General features: G+C 48.2%; 2 protein-coding genes across 2 annotated transcripts in view; one reads left to right on the top strand and one right to left on the bottom strand.

The window, feature by feature from the left end:
* ENTPD7 (ectonucleoside triphosphate diphosphohydrolase 7) overlaps positions 1 to 6,381 on the bottom strand; it is a 13,734-nt gene extending 7,353 nt beyond the window's left edge. The window contains exons 1-4 of the mRNA XM_015424005.1: positions 6,358 to 6,381; positions 4,782 to 4,964; positions 227 to 432; positions 1 to 100 (exon numbers count right to left, since the gene is read on the bottom strand). Coding sequence (XP_015279491.1) covers positions 1 to 100; positions 227 to 432; positions 4,782 to 4,964; positions 6,358 to 6,365 — 497 coding nt within the window. The 5' untranslated portion in view covers positions 6,366 to 6,381. The remainder of the gene's footprint in view (positions 101 to 226; positions 433 to 4,781; positions 4,965 to 6,357) is intronic.
* Positions 6,382 to 7,549: 1,168 nt separating this feature from the next.
* On the top strand, positions 7,550 to 11,252 carry SLC25A28 (solute carrier family 25 (mitochondrial iron transporter), member 28). The gene is made up of 4 exons (XM_015424001.1): positions 7,550 to 7,705; positions 8,397 to 8,625; positions 9,611 to 9,667; positions 10,684 to 11,252. The coding sequence occupies exons 1-4, from the start codon at positions 7,640 to 7,642 to the stop codon at positions 11,187 to 11,189; spliced, it is 858 nt and encodes a 285-aa protein (XP_015279487.1). The 5' UTR covers positions 7,550 to 7,639; the 3' UTR covers positions 11,190 to 11,252.
* Positions 11,253 to 15,784: the final 4,532 nt, after the last annotated feature.

Here is a 15,784-nt window from a genome sequence, read left to right as displayed (position 1 = left end):
TCCTTGTGCTTGGTCCTGGGTATGTGGGCAGCAGCAAAGCTGAGCAGCGGCCTCATATAATCACTGGCTTTGTCTGGAGTTGTTGCTACTGTAGAGATCCCTACACAAGAAAAGGAATTTGGTTGTGCGGCTGTCACCGTACATAAGATCCTACAACAGAAGCTCTCCAGTCTACTTTCCAGAGACCCACATCCATTAACAAGAAGACAGCAGGGAAGATGCAAACCTGGCTTGATCTTCTTGACAACAGGCTGGCTGCTGTGATCGCGCATCTGCCGGATGTCCAGCAACTCATGAGGATTGCCATTGTGTGGTGGCCAAAAATACACAAAGACCCGGGACCCGCTGCTCCCACAGTCAACAACCACCCCATAATTCAGAGCCGCATTCTCTGTGTCGGTGGCCTCCAAGTCCTGGAACCGTGCCAAGTACCTGCAAAATGGAAAGAAGCAGCCTTCATGTGACTGAGAGAGACCAAAACCAAGCATAAAAGGCTGCATCAGTGTTCCAAAGAAGCTTCCTTATGGCTCTGGACATCATGCCAAAGAGAAGGGGAAAGACGTAGACAGCATGATAGTCTCTGCTATGGAAATGAAACAGAGGCACCCGTTTGAATGGAGGTGCAGCTGGAGAAACCCGTTCCTTGAATCTGTTCGCAAGCAAGTAGCACAGAGCCTTACTAAGAGAAGTCTTCCCACTATACGGTTTAACTGCCAGTATTCCTGCACTGTCAAACCCAATTTTTTTTAAAAAATTCCGTTGATATCCTTTGTCCCCTCAGTGGGGACTCAAAGTGACTTACATCAATTTATCCTCACAACAACCTTCTCAATTTTATCCTCACAACAACCTTGAGAGTGTGTGACTGGCCCCAGGTCACCTAGAAAGACTGCCATGGCAGAGTGGAGATTCAAACGTGGCTCTTCCAGATGTTAGCCTGATCCTTTGACCACTACACTGCACTGGCTCAACAGGACCTCAGCCTTAACAGGTCTCAGCTTTAGCACTCCTTCAGAATCTTAATGGGCCTGTTCTGCCTCCACTCTCTTCCAAAGCAGTGTTCTGGGTGGCTTCAGGCTTCTTGTGGCAGACCTCTGCCCCCTTGTGCCAGTCACAGTTTGAAGCCCAGAGCTCTCCAGAGGTCAGCTCTTCTCTTTACAGGGACTTTTCTGTCTAACTACTGAGCACAGTCAGGCTCTCCCGTGCCCCCCAAGGGATTCGCTGCACTCCTGTACAATGTCTGTTTGCCTTATGTTTTCAGAGGCAGCCCATTTTTACATTACTGCTTTAACCACAAGAACAGAAAATGCCTCTATTGCTCCTTCATGATTACTGCAGGAAATGCTGACCAGGCGTATGCAGCTAGTCCCTGTGGAGGCTCCCATTGCTACATGCAGAAGCAGAATGAAAGCTTTTTGGATTCTCTGAGGCCCTGGCCTCCGCTCCTCAGGGCTCAGAGAGCTGATGCCAAGATGGGCCATTCACCCTCTGTGCTGCCTAGTTAGCGTAATCGGAGAGGGGCTGGAGGCCACACCATCTCCTTCTGCACTGCAGGCAAGAATGCTAACTGAGTTAGTGGGCTCTCCAGAGACATCAGGCAGTTCTTATTGATCTTGATCCCCCTGCTTGCCCTGAAGAAAATTCACAAGTCACTCAGCACAGCTTCGTCACCTTCATATAGCCCATCTGAAACAAAGCAGAGGTTTGATACCTGCAATAGGGCCAAAAGTCCTGGCTTTGGAGAAGGCACAACATACCTGAGCATTCAGCTATCCAGCAGGTGCCATTTTAGCAAAGCCTGTGTTCCTAGAACAGATTCTGAACTCTATCCATAGCACATACAACCTAGAATGTCATGTGGTAACCATATCTAGGATAACCATCACTACAGATATTCCAGCTGGACTCCCCACAGACCTAAGAGCTCATGGATGTAAAAGACCATTGCATTTTGTCCATAAGAAAGAAAAAGCCAAGCCTGCTAGGAACAGAAGCTCCTATTACAGGAGGCAGGCCATAACCCTCCTTTGTTTTAATTTAGCTAATCAGCATTCATGAAAAAGGGGAAATGGAGGAGAAGACTACCACATGGTGGGACCAGACAAGCCACAGAGAGCAACTAAGGCCACACTCCCAGAACCAGGACCACAGAAAACAGAGAAAAAAATCATACAGATCTAAGGTTTCAATCCATCTGAGTTCTGAAGGAGCCAATGAACAAGGTCCCAGGAAAAAATCCCCTCTAATCAAGAATCCATATCAAATCAACATTAGCTGCATTTATATCTTTATATTTATATCATTTATCTTTCATGAGCACTTCTGATCTTGATGGAAATGGCACAACTACTGTTCTCAAGAAGTTATGCAAATGCAATATTTAACATGCTGCCAAGGAAAACTCCCTTTTGATATAATTCCAACCAGAATCCAACCTGCTTTCATAACAACAAGCTGAGAGAATCTTGTTTTGAAGATGCCAAATGCAAAAGACTTTTCCTGTCTTAAAATGATGTATCCTTATATTTGTGACACCTGCAAGTGTGTCACAGAGTATAAAGTACAAGTGAGTCACAGAGTATAAAGTACAAGTGTGTCACAGAGTATAAAGTACAGAGTAAGTACATCTGATGACTCTCATTCTTCAAAGGGAAGCTGTTGCGCTGCCCCTAGCAGAGTTTAGTAAACATTTCCCACCTAACCATCAGTGTTAGAGAGATCCTAAATCAGAATCTGCATCACTAACTAGCAGCTTACTAGGACTGCTTTGAAAAAGGTAGCTTGCCAATGAACAATGGCCCTCTGTCATCCAGTTCCTTCAGGTATCATGTTACAAATAGAAATGCAAATAATTGTCCCCTTCCGGCACCATCACACTAATGCTAAAGCTATTTAAAAATGTTAAAGCTATTCCTTTTCTGGTTTTTTTATGAGTAGCTTGTTGTCTCTCGCTGTCTGTGGTATAATACGGAGTTTGTATAGCAGAGAAGAGCTGGTGGCAACTTAAGGGACAACCAAAAAAGCAACACTTTTTGCCAGAATATATAAGAGCCTATATAAAGGTGTGGGTGAGGTGAATTGTCATAAAAGTGTTTTCCCTTCACCTATCCAAGGAATTGGGCTGTGACTCATGGAAGCGCATATTGAAATAAATGCTGTTAGTTTTTCAAGTGCCCATGGCCTTTGAGTTTATTTTGCTACAACAGACTAATATGGCTACCCTTCACCCAAGGACATGCTACTCATTGCAGGATACAAGTCATATATTGTAGCTACAGACTTGCCATGCTGTGTGCAAATGAGAAGTTGAAGAGCATCTTTTCTTGGGGGTGAGGTCCAGTTAGGAAGTGCCATGAAGATTTGCGGAAGATAAGTCTTCTGTACAAACTACCACTGCAGAGGAAAATCTCATTCACAAATTCAGCGTATAGCCAGTATTGCACCAGCTTAAGAACAGCCAGGTCAGCCCCCCCCCGCCCAACACACACTGGGAAGGTCTTTGCCCTTGTTGATCTTCTCTTGACCTTGGCATCCCCCTCCCCCATCCTTTTCCTCCTCTGCCAGTGAGAACATGCCACCTGGATCAAGTGCAGGAGGCTCCTTCCCAACAGGTGATCAAGACAAAAGAAGTGCTGCCCTAACAAGAGGACCAAACAGCTCCCAGTAGAATGGGTAATATGACATACTAGGAATAAGGCCCATTGTGGAAATTAATACAATGAGCTCTAAAAAGAGGCTCTGAGCAGGTGCCCTGGCCTTGGGCACTCAGCATCAATTTGCTGTGGTGACCTCAGCAGGGTATAATGACACAGAGTCCACTGTTTTCTCCAGGGGAACTGATCTCTGCCACCTGAAGAGCAGTTGTAATTCTGAGTTATCTCCAGCCCTCACCTGGAGATTGACAACAGTGATTCCCCAGGAGGAAATGGCTGGTTTGCAGGGGGGAGTCTATGGCATTGTACCTGTCTGAGGTCCCACCCCTCCTCAAACCCCACCCTTTCCAGGCTCCACCCCTCAAATCAGGAATTTCCCAACCTGGAGGTGGCAACACTATCTCCTTCCCAGCTAACCATCAAACTACCGTTATCTGCCCCACTGACTTCAGCTTTCCATCCCCCCCCCACTTGCAGCCTCTACCTAGGAAAAGTACAGTCTCCGCAGTGGGGACCCAAGCAGGGCTAGAGGCTGACCATCTCTCAGAGACAAAATCCATTTGACCCATAATTAAAGCTTCAGTCTTTGTGCATTTCAAGAGTCTAAAGATGACCCCCATGGGGGGGTTAGGGCGGTATATAAATCGAATGATAAATAAATAAATAAATGACTTCCTACTACATGTTCTAAAACTAACTTATATCGGAAGCAACCCATTGCTTAGGCTTTGCTAACACTAAATGCAGTCAGTAGAAGCCAGTTCTCTTCCAGTGCTTCTGGACTTGTACTCTTGACAAAGAAGCTGTGGTGATTGGCCCACTCCAGCAAAAAACCCTAAAAAAACCAACCTTGCCCAGTTGGATGGTTTGCCACCATTTCCAGGAAAATTCAATCTCTGCAATCAGGGTTGATACCATTCCTTAGCAGGTTTCTAAAGGTTTGTTCCATGCCAGACTAGGATTGCCAACTTCCAGGTAAAGCCTGGAATTGCAAATGATCTCCAGATTACATATATCAGTTTCCCTGATGCTTTGGAGGACAGACTCCCCAAACCCTCCCCTCCCCAAGCACCACCCAGAAATCTTAAAGAATTTCCCAAGATGGAGTTAGTGATCCTACTCACCCACCTTTCAAACTGCCTGTCCTGAGTGCCAAAAGCCCTCCAATGCCAAAGATTTGCAGTGGCTGCAAGCAGCACAAAACTGGCTCCCAGAAAAAGGGCCAATAGTACTAGGCGCTGACGGGGACAAAGACTCACTAAAGGTACAGTGAAGTGCCAACATGCTGGACACAGGCAGGAAACACAGAACCTGGAATAGAAAGATAAGAGTTGTTAGTTTAGCAGTCAGCCTCTATCCTTGCCAATACAATAACCAGAGAAACCCACATTCAGATACTCCTTACATCCTGCAAAGAAATCTGCACTGTGCACAGTTTTGAACAGGAGAAATCCTTTTTTTCCGATAAGTCACAGTCACAGTATGCATTTGGGGATACAACAAGGAGCATTTGGGCACTCTGGATCCACAAGAATATTCCAAATGATAGGAATGCTTCCATTTCAAACAGAGCCATACATATCAGCAGGCCATCTGGGCCATACTATATGAGCTTGCCAGTCAGTCACTTTGGTAACAACCCTAAACACATTTGGAAACAAGTCAGACTGAACTCAGTTCAAGCACAGATAAGGGCATATACGTTGCTTCTGATGGATTGCTGATTTTTTTTTTTCAAATGAGAGAGACTTCACTTTTCCTTCTTCCTAGAAAATCACAACCCGATTTTCACCCAGAACAATGAAATCTAATCAAGTCCACAAAATTTCCAGATCTTCACTTTAAGAAAGATGCAGCCTTTCAGGTTCTTCCAATATGCCCTGAATTCTTCCTACCTGCCTTTCCATACTTAGCATTCAGCCTGATGAGAAGTCCTCAGGAAGCTGAAATCTTGTCCTCTCTATTTTGGTTAGTCAAAGGTATTACATTGCTACTGGTTTTGAATTGCTGTCTGTTGTGTTTATTGATTTACTTTATTTACAGTTGACCATTCTCACTGTGACTCAAGGCAGATTACAGAATCTAAAACAATGCAGTCAGATACATAAAACAATAAATAATGCAAAAAGGCTAGGGATACAGAAGTGGAAAACACAACAAACAAAAACTGCCTGCAGCAAAATATACTATAAACAATGCAGAAAATAGAATTACAGAGACACAAAACAGTGTAGTAAAAGCAAGACAATACCTATGATAATCGTTGCAGTAGACTACAACTCTATTTCTTTTTAAAGGTGCTGTCCTGACCACTGTGCATGGTCTATTTTCCCTGTTAGAAAGGAAGTGTTTCTTCCACCACTATCCAAACAATACATATGGATTCATATTCCATCCTGACTTTGAAACTACTATTCTACTCTGCTATATAATTTAAGGAGCAGCTAACTTGATTTTTAAGCTTTCCTGGCTACTAGCCAATTTTAAGATTTTTGACAGCTCAAACAAACAGCTTCCTGGAGCAACAGAGCAGCTGCAGGTAAGGGATATTTTCCATTAAAGTCTCCAAGACGTTGATTAGCAGCCTGCTTCCAATCCTCTTCTCCCCAGAAGATACACACGGCTAGCCTGTAAAGAGGCTGCAACACCAGGAAGGAAACGAGGCAGATAATTTGGAGGTTGGATCTGCATTCCCGGATCTCACCTGGCCATGTGCTTGCCCTAGTTCCTAAACACGGTTAATCTCCTCTGCGGTCTCCCGGAGGAAGTTGCATCTCTTTGCCCTCTAGAAATATGAAGTCCTGGAACCTGAAAAAGAAGCGAGCGATTGCCGACTAAGTGGGGCTCTCTCTCGATGCGGCAGCAAGAGACCCGGCTCGGCATGGAAGGAGACCGACCCGCCACCAGAGTGATGGGCACCACGATTCCCTCCCAGGACATCCTCTGTCACCACGAATTTAAACATGCCACTCCTCACCGGTCTCCTTCACCGCTCGAAGCCCAAACTTCAGCCACGTCCCCAACCGTCAACGGCAGTAGGGGAATCACTAGAGCTGACGTTGTGGATCGAACCCGGGAGTTTCAACTCCGCCTCCGACCGCCAGGTAGCCAATCCGCCGGCATTCCAGAAGCTATGCCACAATTCCCAGGACAGAAACCGAGACTTTCGGTAGGCATCGTTCTGTAATCTCTGACACGTCACAGCATCTGGACCAATCCACCGGAAAGACCCCCTTTCTTGAAGGACGTCATGCAGAATGTTGCCCAATCTGCCCCGAGCGGCGCAGGCGCCCTGTCGTCACTTCGAAGACCAGCGTGATTTCCCATCCAAGCCCTCCACCAGTTCCTCTTGCTCTCTATGCAAAGCCATATACTTCGACGTCATCACTAAAAACAAACCAACCAGGGTCTACAAACAAACCGCACGCGCCAGAGTAACACTTCGCGGACCTTTACTGCCGAGTCTGTCATTCTAAGTAGCAGTCGTCATGGCCAATAAGACCACGCCTTCTTTGGACTTTGAAGCACCTATTGAGGAAATAGAGGCCACTGAGGAGGGAAGAATGAAAGGTCAAACAAGAGTTGCCCAATGTGTTCTCTGGATAGGCGAGCGACAAGATTGGCATTATCCAATGCAAGCTAACCGGAGTCTCAGATGACCAATGAACGGCGGGTTTGGGCGATGCGAAACTAGACACTGACCAATAAGCGACTAGCATGGGCGGGGCGAAGAGAGCGGGAGCTGTAGGAGCGAGTAGGCGGCCCGCAGCGGACTCGACGGAGGCGCCATGGAGCTGGGGGCGGGCGGCGCGGCTGGGCCCCGGCAGAGTGACGGGGCGGAGCCGGTCCGCCTTGGGGGTGGCGGAGGGCCGGGCTGGGCGTGGTCCCCGGGGGGCGGCGGGGAGGGTGGGGCAGGGACGGGTACCGAGACCGGCCCGGAGCCGGACTATGAGGCCCTCCCACGCGGCTCCGCGGTTTCCACCCACATGTTGGCTGGTGCTGTGGCTGGGGTGATGGAGCACAGCCTCATGTATCCGGTGGACTGTGTCAAGGTGAGTACAGGCGCCGAGAAGCGGTAGCGCCGGGAGATGTGCGAGCGAGAGAGAGAGAGAGAGCGGTGGGGATCGGGGCCCGGACGGTCGGGTAGTGATGAGGCGCTTGGTGTGCAGAACTGGGGGCTCTCGGGACACCGCTAGAATCTGGGGCCAGGCAGCTCTCTCTGGGGGGAGCCCTCTTCCCTGTTGGGACCTGGTTCGGCTCGATTGGGTTTGAGCGAAGAAACGGTTAGTCTGGACCAGAGAGTTGTCCGGGGCGAATGTCAACGGGTGGAGGGAGAGAGTTATGCTGTTGGGAGGGATCTGTAGGTCGTTTGTTCCTTGCAGTTGGACACCAGAAGTCAGTAAGGAACTGCCGATATGGGAATGTGTAACGATACTTGAGGCTTGTAGCCAGCGGTAGGCAAGAATACTGCCTGTTTCCCTTATGTCTGTTATAAGGAGTACTCTTGCTTCCAGAAATTTGGCTGAAGCTTGAAATGGAAGGGATTAGGTGGGTGCTACTGTCCACCCAGTGGGAAAACCGTTGACCCAAATTCAGCTGCAAAGGTCGCTGCTGAGCATGCGGGCAGAGCATGTGGTTCAGCACTCAGACAACTTAAAGGTGTTTTAAGTGAAGTTAGAGCCACGGTGGGGAGGACGTCCTTGGATAAGTGTGTCTAACCAATTCCCCTTCCTCCTCTGGCAGACAAGGATGCAGAGCCTGCAACCCGAACCTGCAGCTCGCTACCGGAATGTGCTGGAGGGCCTGTGGCGGATCATGCGAACTGAAGGAATCTGGCGGCCCATGCGGGGGCTGAACATCACAGCCACAGGGGCTGGCCCTGCCCATGCCTTATACTTCGCCTGCTACGAAAAGTTGAAAAAGACACTTACCGACATTATCCATGCTGGGGGCAATAGTCACTTGGCCAACGGTATTGTCCCTTCCTATGTCCTTGCCCCTCCCAGGGGCCACCTGTGTTGCCAGCTGGGGCTGAAAGTGAGATGGGTAGAGCTGAATGCTAGGCTGCTTTGACACCACTGCTCTCTGAAGTTCATGCCCCACTGATGCTCTTGTGTCCTTTTGTTTTCAGCTTAGCTCAGAGGAATATCTAAGCACAATCAGTGAGACAGTTTAATGTTGTGTTTTGAGAGTCACATATGTATGAAAATGGGATGGGATGGGACAGGCAGCTGAGATTTCCATGTGAGGCAAACAGCACATCAGTTTGTGAGTGTATGTGTATGTGAGTGGGATGTAAGAGGGGGTGGATGTGTTTCTGTTTGACCTTAACACTATCCCTGTGAAGTACTGTTCCACGGGACAGTTCCAGAGCTGAGCAGGATTCTTCACATTTCCTTTTCTCTAACAACTTGGCCTGAAAGTGTAGGGACCCCCATGTTTGCTGTCATATGTGCTCCAGCAATCTTTAGTTGGTGTGCTTACACCCCTTTGTTGATAGCGTGCTTCTAATGCTCCACTGAAAGCCTGCTTAATAAGAAGATGCATTTAGTTTGGAGCCCTAGTTTTTTGTAGGGTTTTTTTTTTTACTCAGCTTAGGCTTTGAAAGTTGCTGGATGTGACAGCAGGAAGGTGGAGTCATAACTACCTACAGAACAAGCATGACTTCTCTGATCTGGGGTCTGGGGACCCTGAGAGGCTTGAAAGACTCACCACAAGAATCTTTCCGAGTAAAAGCTATGATTAAGAGGGGGATACTTTGCCTGTAGTAGAGCAGTGATGGTTTTTGCTATTTCCTCTTAACTGTAGGTGCTTACTTCTTAATGATCTCCTTTTTTTGGATGCATAGATCTCTAATCCTTGCATCCACTCCCTTGGCAGCACATTCGGGGGCTCATTGGGACCCTAGTGGGTCTCTTTATCTCTTCCCTTCACATGTAATAGTCCTTGTCTTGCAGGTGCAGCAGGCTGTGTGGCAACATTGCTTCATGATGCAGCCATGAACCCCGCAGAAGGTAACACTGCTTCTTTCCCACTCTGCTGCCACTTTCCTGCAGCTTGTTCTACTCTTTCTTGTCACCAGGGGGCATTTTCCTCATTTTACTTCTAGTAGGTTATTGGCTAGGAGTATTGCTTGGATCCATGTGGAACAGGCTTGACCAAGAAGAATGGTTTGGTTTCCCTACTCTCCTATAAATGGCTGATTCAAAATATGGGAACAGCATTAAAACCTGGTTCCCTAGGTGTGTTCTGTACTTGCATCTGGCAGCAAAAAAGCATATTGGACAACCTCTTTAAGTTTCCCACAATTCAATGATTGGGGCATCAGTGGCTTTTCCTGAGTTGTGGTAGAACCTGTGGTGAATTCCTGTGCTTGGTCATTGATGTTCTTGTAATGTGGAATTTCTTGGATTGGTAAATTACATCCCACTTCATGCGTTTGAGGGTTCCAGCCAGCAAGCAACATGAGAATTGTCTATAGCAGAGGTCCCCAATCCCTGGAGGCTGTGGCGCCCACGTGACACCTTTTCTGGCTCTCACCAAGTACTTTTATGGAGTGAGTGGGTCCAGGTGGGCTTTTGCCGCTGGAGATCTTATTACTGTCTGTAAGGGTTTTTCTTTAAATGTTCATTGGCGGCAGCTGCCACCACAGCATAAGGATCTTCACTGCATATCTGAAGATAAGCTGTGAGTATGCATGAAAAAAATTTTAAGCCCATACGTTCATTTTGACAGGCATTCTGTTAAACAGAGCTTCTGCCTAAAATGTTGAGTTACTATGAAGAGTTATGCATAACCTTACTGTTTTGACATTTTGTGGTGGGCTCTGCCTTCTGTGGCAGCCATTTTGTAGTTGTGCCCAGGACCCTGTCTCAGAAATCCAAAGGTGCTCACAGGTTCATAAAGGTTGGGGACCCCTGTTCTGTAGGAGTGTATAATATGCACCATTCTCAGATCCCTGTACTCATTATCTTCCCCCGTCCTTTTCTGTTTTCCCCATGGCTGGGCTGCTGCTGTCATCTGTCCCCAGTGGTAAAGCAGAGGATGCAGATGTACAACTCTCCATACCAGCGTGTAACGGACTGTGTGCGCGCTGTTTGGTGCAACGAAGGGGCAGGAGCTTTTTACCGAAGCTACACGACTCAGCTGACCATGAATATCCCCTTCCAGGCCATCCATTTCATGGCATACGAATCCCTGCAGGAGCACCTCAATCCCCACAGACAATACCATCCTGGCTCTCATATGGTGGCTGGTGCCTGCGCAGGTGCCATTGCTGCTGCCGCCACCACCCCTTTGGACGTTTGCAAAACGCTGCTGAACACCCAGGAGGCCCTGGCACTGAATACCAACATCAGTGGGCACATCACGGGCATGGCTCACGCCTTCAGGACGGTGTACCGCGTGGGTGGGCTGACGGCTTATTTCCGTGGGGTTCAGGCCCGCGTCATTTACCAGATGCCCTCCACAGCCATTGCCTGGTCTGTTTATGAGTTCTTCAAATACATCCTCACTGAGCGGAAGGAAGGACGGTGAGCCTGGAAGTGAATTGGGACTTCTCGCCTTAGGATGGCTGGTGCCAGACTTGGATGACAAACAGCAAGCCTTTGGAATAATGATGCCGCCTCTTGCCCGCTGCTGCATTTTGCACAGCCCATCATCCTCCCCAGTGGGATAGTACATGGTGAGCAGCCACCTGACCTGCCTTTGCCTAGCCCACCACTTAACAAGCATCTCCCTTCCCCCAAAGTTGTGTGCCCCTGAATAGAAGGGTGACTAACAGGAGCTGTTGTGAGCAGATTGGAATCCGGGGTGATGGCCTACATATCCAAGAAGGATTGCCGTGATGCCTTTGTGGTGATGGCACTGCAGGAACTGTTAGCTGAGCCGTTGTCTAGTAGCACGCACATAGACCCCATGCTCTCTGGGAAGGCTTTGATTGTTGTGGTCCCTGGCACTTCCAATAAAGTCTGCTTTATTGTCATGTACCTTGTTGTCTCATTGTCTGCTACCCTACCTGCTGCCTCTCAAGAGCTCCTTAAGGCTGTCTTGCAGGTAAGTGGACCGACCTATAGCAGAATATGAAGAAACTTCATCTTTCAATGGGAGGGGGTGTGTGGCTTCTGTAGAATGCATCATTTTTTTGTAGGATAGCTGTTGATCCATGGACAGCCTCCAATAGGCTAGCCATGTTACTCAATCACAGCCAAAACAATGAATAGTACTATGAAACTTCCCAGCACTGAATTGCCGAAGCTTTTGTGAGGTAGAACCCACTTTTTGAGAAACAGATTGTTTGGGACTAATCCAGTTGAAGATCCATGTTGACATAAACGTTTAACCTTTTGCTTTATGTAGTCTGACAAGGCCTTTCTACAGCAGAGCTATACCACCCTACTCTGGTGGTGGGCATCTAGAACAAATTTTATAGTGATCCTCTTATTTGTGATCCTATAGACTTGGTGATTGGCACTTTTAAGGAGCAGAATAAGTGAATGAAACAAATACAGGGCTGTGGTTAAGCCAGTACTTTGCCTGTCATTCTTCTGTGTATAGCTATGGCTCCCAACACAGCCTGCACAAATGCCAGGAGATTAGGGGGGCAGTGCCTGTGGTGGGTGGAGTTTGAGAAGATGTGATGTCACTGCCAGATGATGCTCTTGACTGCCTCCCCTAGAGTATCACTGCGTGGAGACATTTTTCTCCCATTCGTCTGGGATAGGAAATTTAGGCTGGGGAGTTGTAAATGGTAAGCCTATGTGTAGCCCTTGGCTCCATGGCAAAGGGAATGAATTATAGGCAATAAGCTTAGGATGGCACTGTTAGTGAAAAAGAGTGTATCTGAAGTGGGGACTCCTACAATAACATTAAGGGGAAATGGCATTTTAATTTTTTTTTCCTCCGCTGGAGTTACATTTTCCAATCCTAGAAGGAGATGCTGTGGTCTGTGTATCCACACATCACATGAGCAGTTTTGGATATTGCTATGTCTGCATCAGCTCTGATATTTTAAAGTGATTTCAGCTCATAGTTGTTTCTTGTTCAAATCCCATCTGGCTCATAAATATGCCAGACTGTGCTCCTCCCCCAAATTAGGATATTTTGTTCTATCCCTCACCAGTCTCCTACCTGAAATGCTGGGATGAGCTAAGGGCGGGGAATATGGGCCCCACTTGGAATTACCCTTTTGACTTCAATATCTGGGTTTCCTCAGACATCTTGACAGTTCCCAATAAAATCAGATGCATCCCCAACCTGCTGTCCAGATCTGGATACAAAACAGATATTTCAGGAAATGGGGTTGCTTTATCATGCTACAGCCCATATGAAGACTTAGTAATCTATGGAGTTTGTGAAAGAGTTGCTTTGCAGACATAGGTTTATTTCATAACGCTGGACTGCAGTTCCTGGGACACGGATCATGCCATTCCTTTCAGGAAGTCATGGGGAGGTAGCATTTTGTCCATAATTTAGCACTGTTAACTCTTTTTAATGGCCCTATGAATTAACAGTTAAGCAGGGGAAAGCATGTGCCATAGAGATGTGGTACATTTACCTGTTAAATTAGTGTCAAGCAGCCCTTAAAGATGCGGGAGCATGTTCAGTTGCAAAACCTATCCCCCACATGCATCTTAAAGTCTCCCTAACAGACATGGTGAGCTTGAAAGGCTAGGATAGAAGGAAAGGCAATAAGTTGCTGCTGGTGAATAAATCAAGTACACCACACCTAACAACCTAGGGAGTGTGATCATTAATGTCACCCTTCCTGGGGTGGAAGAATTTGTAGCTAAAGTACAAATGTGTAGAGTGCGAGGCACTCTACGGGAGATTGTTAACAAGTCCCTCACCGAGGGACGGTTCCCTGGAACACTCAAGGAAGCGATGGCCCATCCTTTCTTGAAAAAACCATCTCTGGACCCGGCCGAATTAGCCAACTACTGGCTGGTTTTCAATTTGCCATATTTAGGCAAACTCATTGAGAGGGCGGTGGCATCACAGTTACAGGGCTACCTGGATGAGGCTTTCATCCTCGATCCCTTCCAGTCCGATTTCCGCCCCGGTCACGGGACGGAGACAGTACTGGTCGCGATGACTGACGATCTCTGTAGGCATCTGGATCGAGGCGGCGTGGCGGCACTGGTGCTGTTAGATCTGTCGGCTGCATTTGACATGACCGACCACCAGTTGCTGACCCGCCGTCTCGCCGACATGGGGATACAGGGGCTTGCCCTTCAATGGCTCACCTCTTTTCTCCAGGGTTGGGGACAGAGGGTGGTGATGGGAGACCAGCGGTCCCGAAGGCACCCCCTTGAATGTGGAGTGCCCCAGGGAGCCGTGCTGTCCCCGATTTTGTTTAACATCTACATGCGCCCCCTTGCCCAGATTGCCCGGAGGTGTGGGCTTGGGTGTCATCAATATGCTGATGATACCCAGCTCTATCTGATGTTGGGCGGCCAGTCAGACTTTGGTCCTGATGACCTAGCGCAGGCGTTGCAGGCCGTGGCTGGTTGGCTCAGACTGAGTCGGTTGAAATTAAACCCGGCAAAGACGGAGGTCCTGGGCCTGTGTCGGACCAGCCGAGAGTTGGGGCACCCTCTCCCGACCTTCGGTGGGGTACCACTGGTACCCATGCAGGAGGTTAGGAGTTTGGGTGTGCTCCTGGACTCCTCGCTAATGATGGAGGCCCAGGTGGCAGCCACTGCCAAGTCAGCCTTTTACCATCTGCGGCTGGCCCGGCAGTTGGTCCACTATCTCGGCTGTGAAGACCTGGCCACTGTGATCCATGCGATGGTCACCTCGAGGCTGGACTACTATAACGCTCTCTACTTGGGGCTGCCTCTGTCGCAAATCCGGAAGCTGCAGCTAGTGCAGAATGCTGCAGCTAGGCTGCTGATAGGCCTCTCCAGGCGAGACCACATCCGGCCAGTGCTGCAAGCGCTGCACTGGCTGCCAATAGCATACCGGATTCGCTTCAAAGTGCTGGTGCTCACCTTTAAAGCCCTGAATGGCCAGGGTCCGGCTTACCTAAGGGACTGCCTCTTCCCGTATGTTCCCTCAAGAGCACTGCGATCGGGGAATTTCCACCGCCTTGAAGTTCCAGGCCCCCGAGTTGTGAAGCTGGCCCACACCAGATCTAGGGCGTTTTCGGTGGCGGCTCCTACCTGGTGGAATGAGCTCCCGGAGGAGATCCGGGCCCTGCGGGACCTTGTACAGTTCTGCAGGGCCTGTAAGACGGAGCTCTTCCGCCAGGCCTTTGAGTAGGAGCCGCTGCTATTCCACCACCATGACTCTATCATCCATCTACCGTATTCTGGAGGGAGGGGTAGATGTCGCCTGACGGATCTGGGAAATATCACTCCTGGCGCTCATGCTATTAAGAAAACTGGCCGCCAATGGGGGCTGTTGCACATCTTGGTTATTTTATGTAGAATTGAAGCACCAAATTTTATTATGTATATAACATTGTATTTATTATTTTAAATTTTTAAACCCTGTCTGTTAGCCGCCCTGAGCCACTGGGTAGGGCGGGATATAAATCCCAAAATAAATAAATAAATAAAATGTGGCATAGTATTCAAAAAGAGCTTTATTGGAAGAGAGGGTTTTCATGTTGAAGGCTCCTGTGAAGCAGTGACTTAAGGGGAGGTATGCCTTAGTTTTAAGGAGGAGATGTTGTTGGAAGTCTTGTCCTTGTAGCCTTAATTCTAGCACTTACAAAAATAGCAATATAAAAATAGCAAGGCACCAGATGCCCCCTCCATAGGTCCTCTACATGACTCTTGTGTGGACTTCCAGGCTAACCCTTGGCTTTAAGGTGAAATACTCTGTACCAGTGAGAGGATACTGGCTGAGCAGGGTCTGTAATTTGGGCCATGTTTTTGTGGGTCTTCAGCCTAGCCACTGGCAGCCCTTAGAGGTGACTATGATAAACTTCCTAGGTCTGTGCAACTCAGCAAAGCAAGAGCTAAAAGTAAAGAGTGTACTTCAGCTACAGGGAAATAACGAGGGGCTGGGACTCTTGAGAGTTGAAGAAGCAGCCTATCTGCCTATATCCACCCATTTCCCACAGCCTTCCACCTCATTCACTTGATAGCCCTGGTCTCCATCTTGTTTTGTACTGTCTCCCAGGA

This window comes from Gekko japonicus, unplaced genomic scaffold (genome assembly GCF_001447785.1).
Source record: "Gekko japonicus isolate JY-2015 unplaced genomic scaffold, Gekko_japonicus_V1.1 scaffold442, whole genome shotgun sequence".
NCBI lineage: Eukaryota > Metazoa > Chordata > Lepidosauria > Squamata > Gekkonidae > Gekko > Gekko japonicus.
Note: the sequence above shows the minus strand (reverse complement) of the source record. Positions and strands in the feature narration are given on the sequence as shown.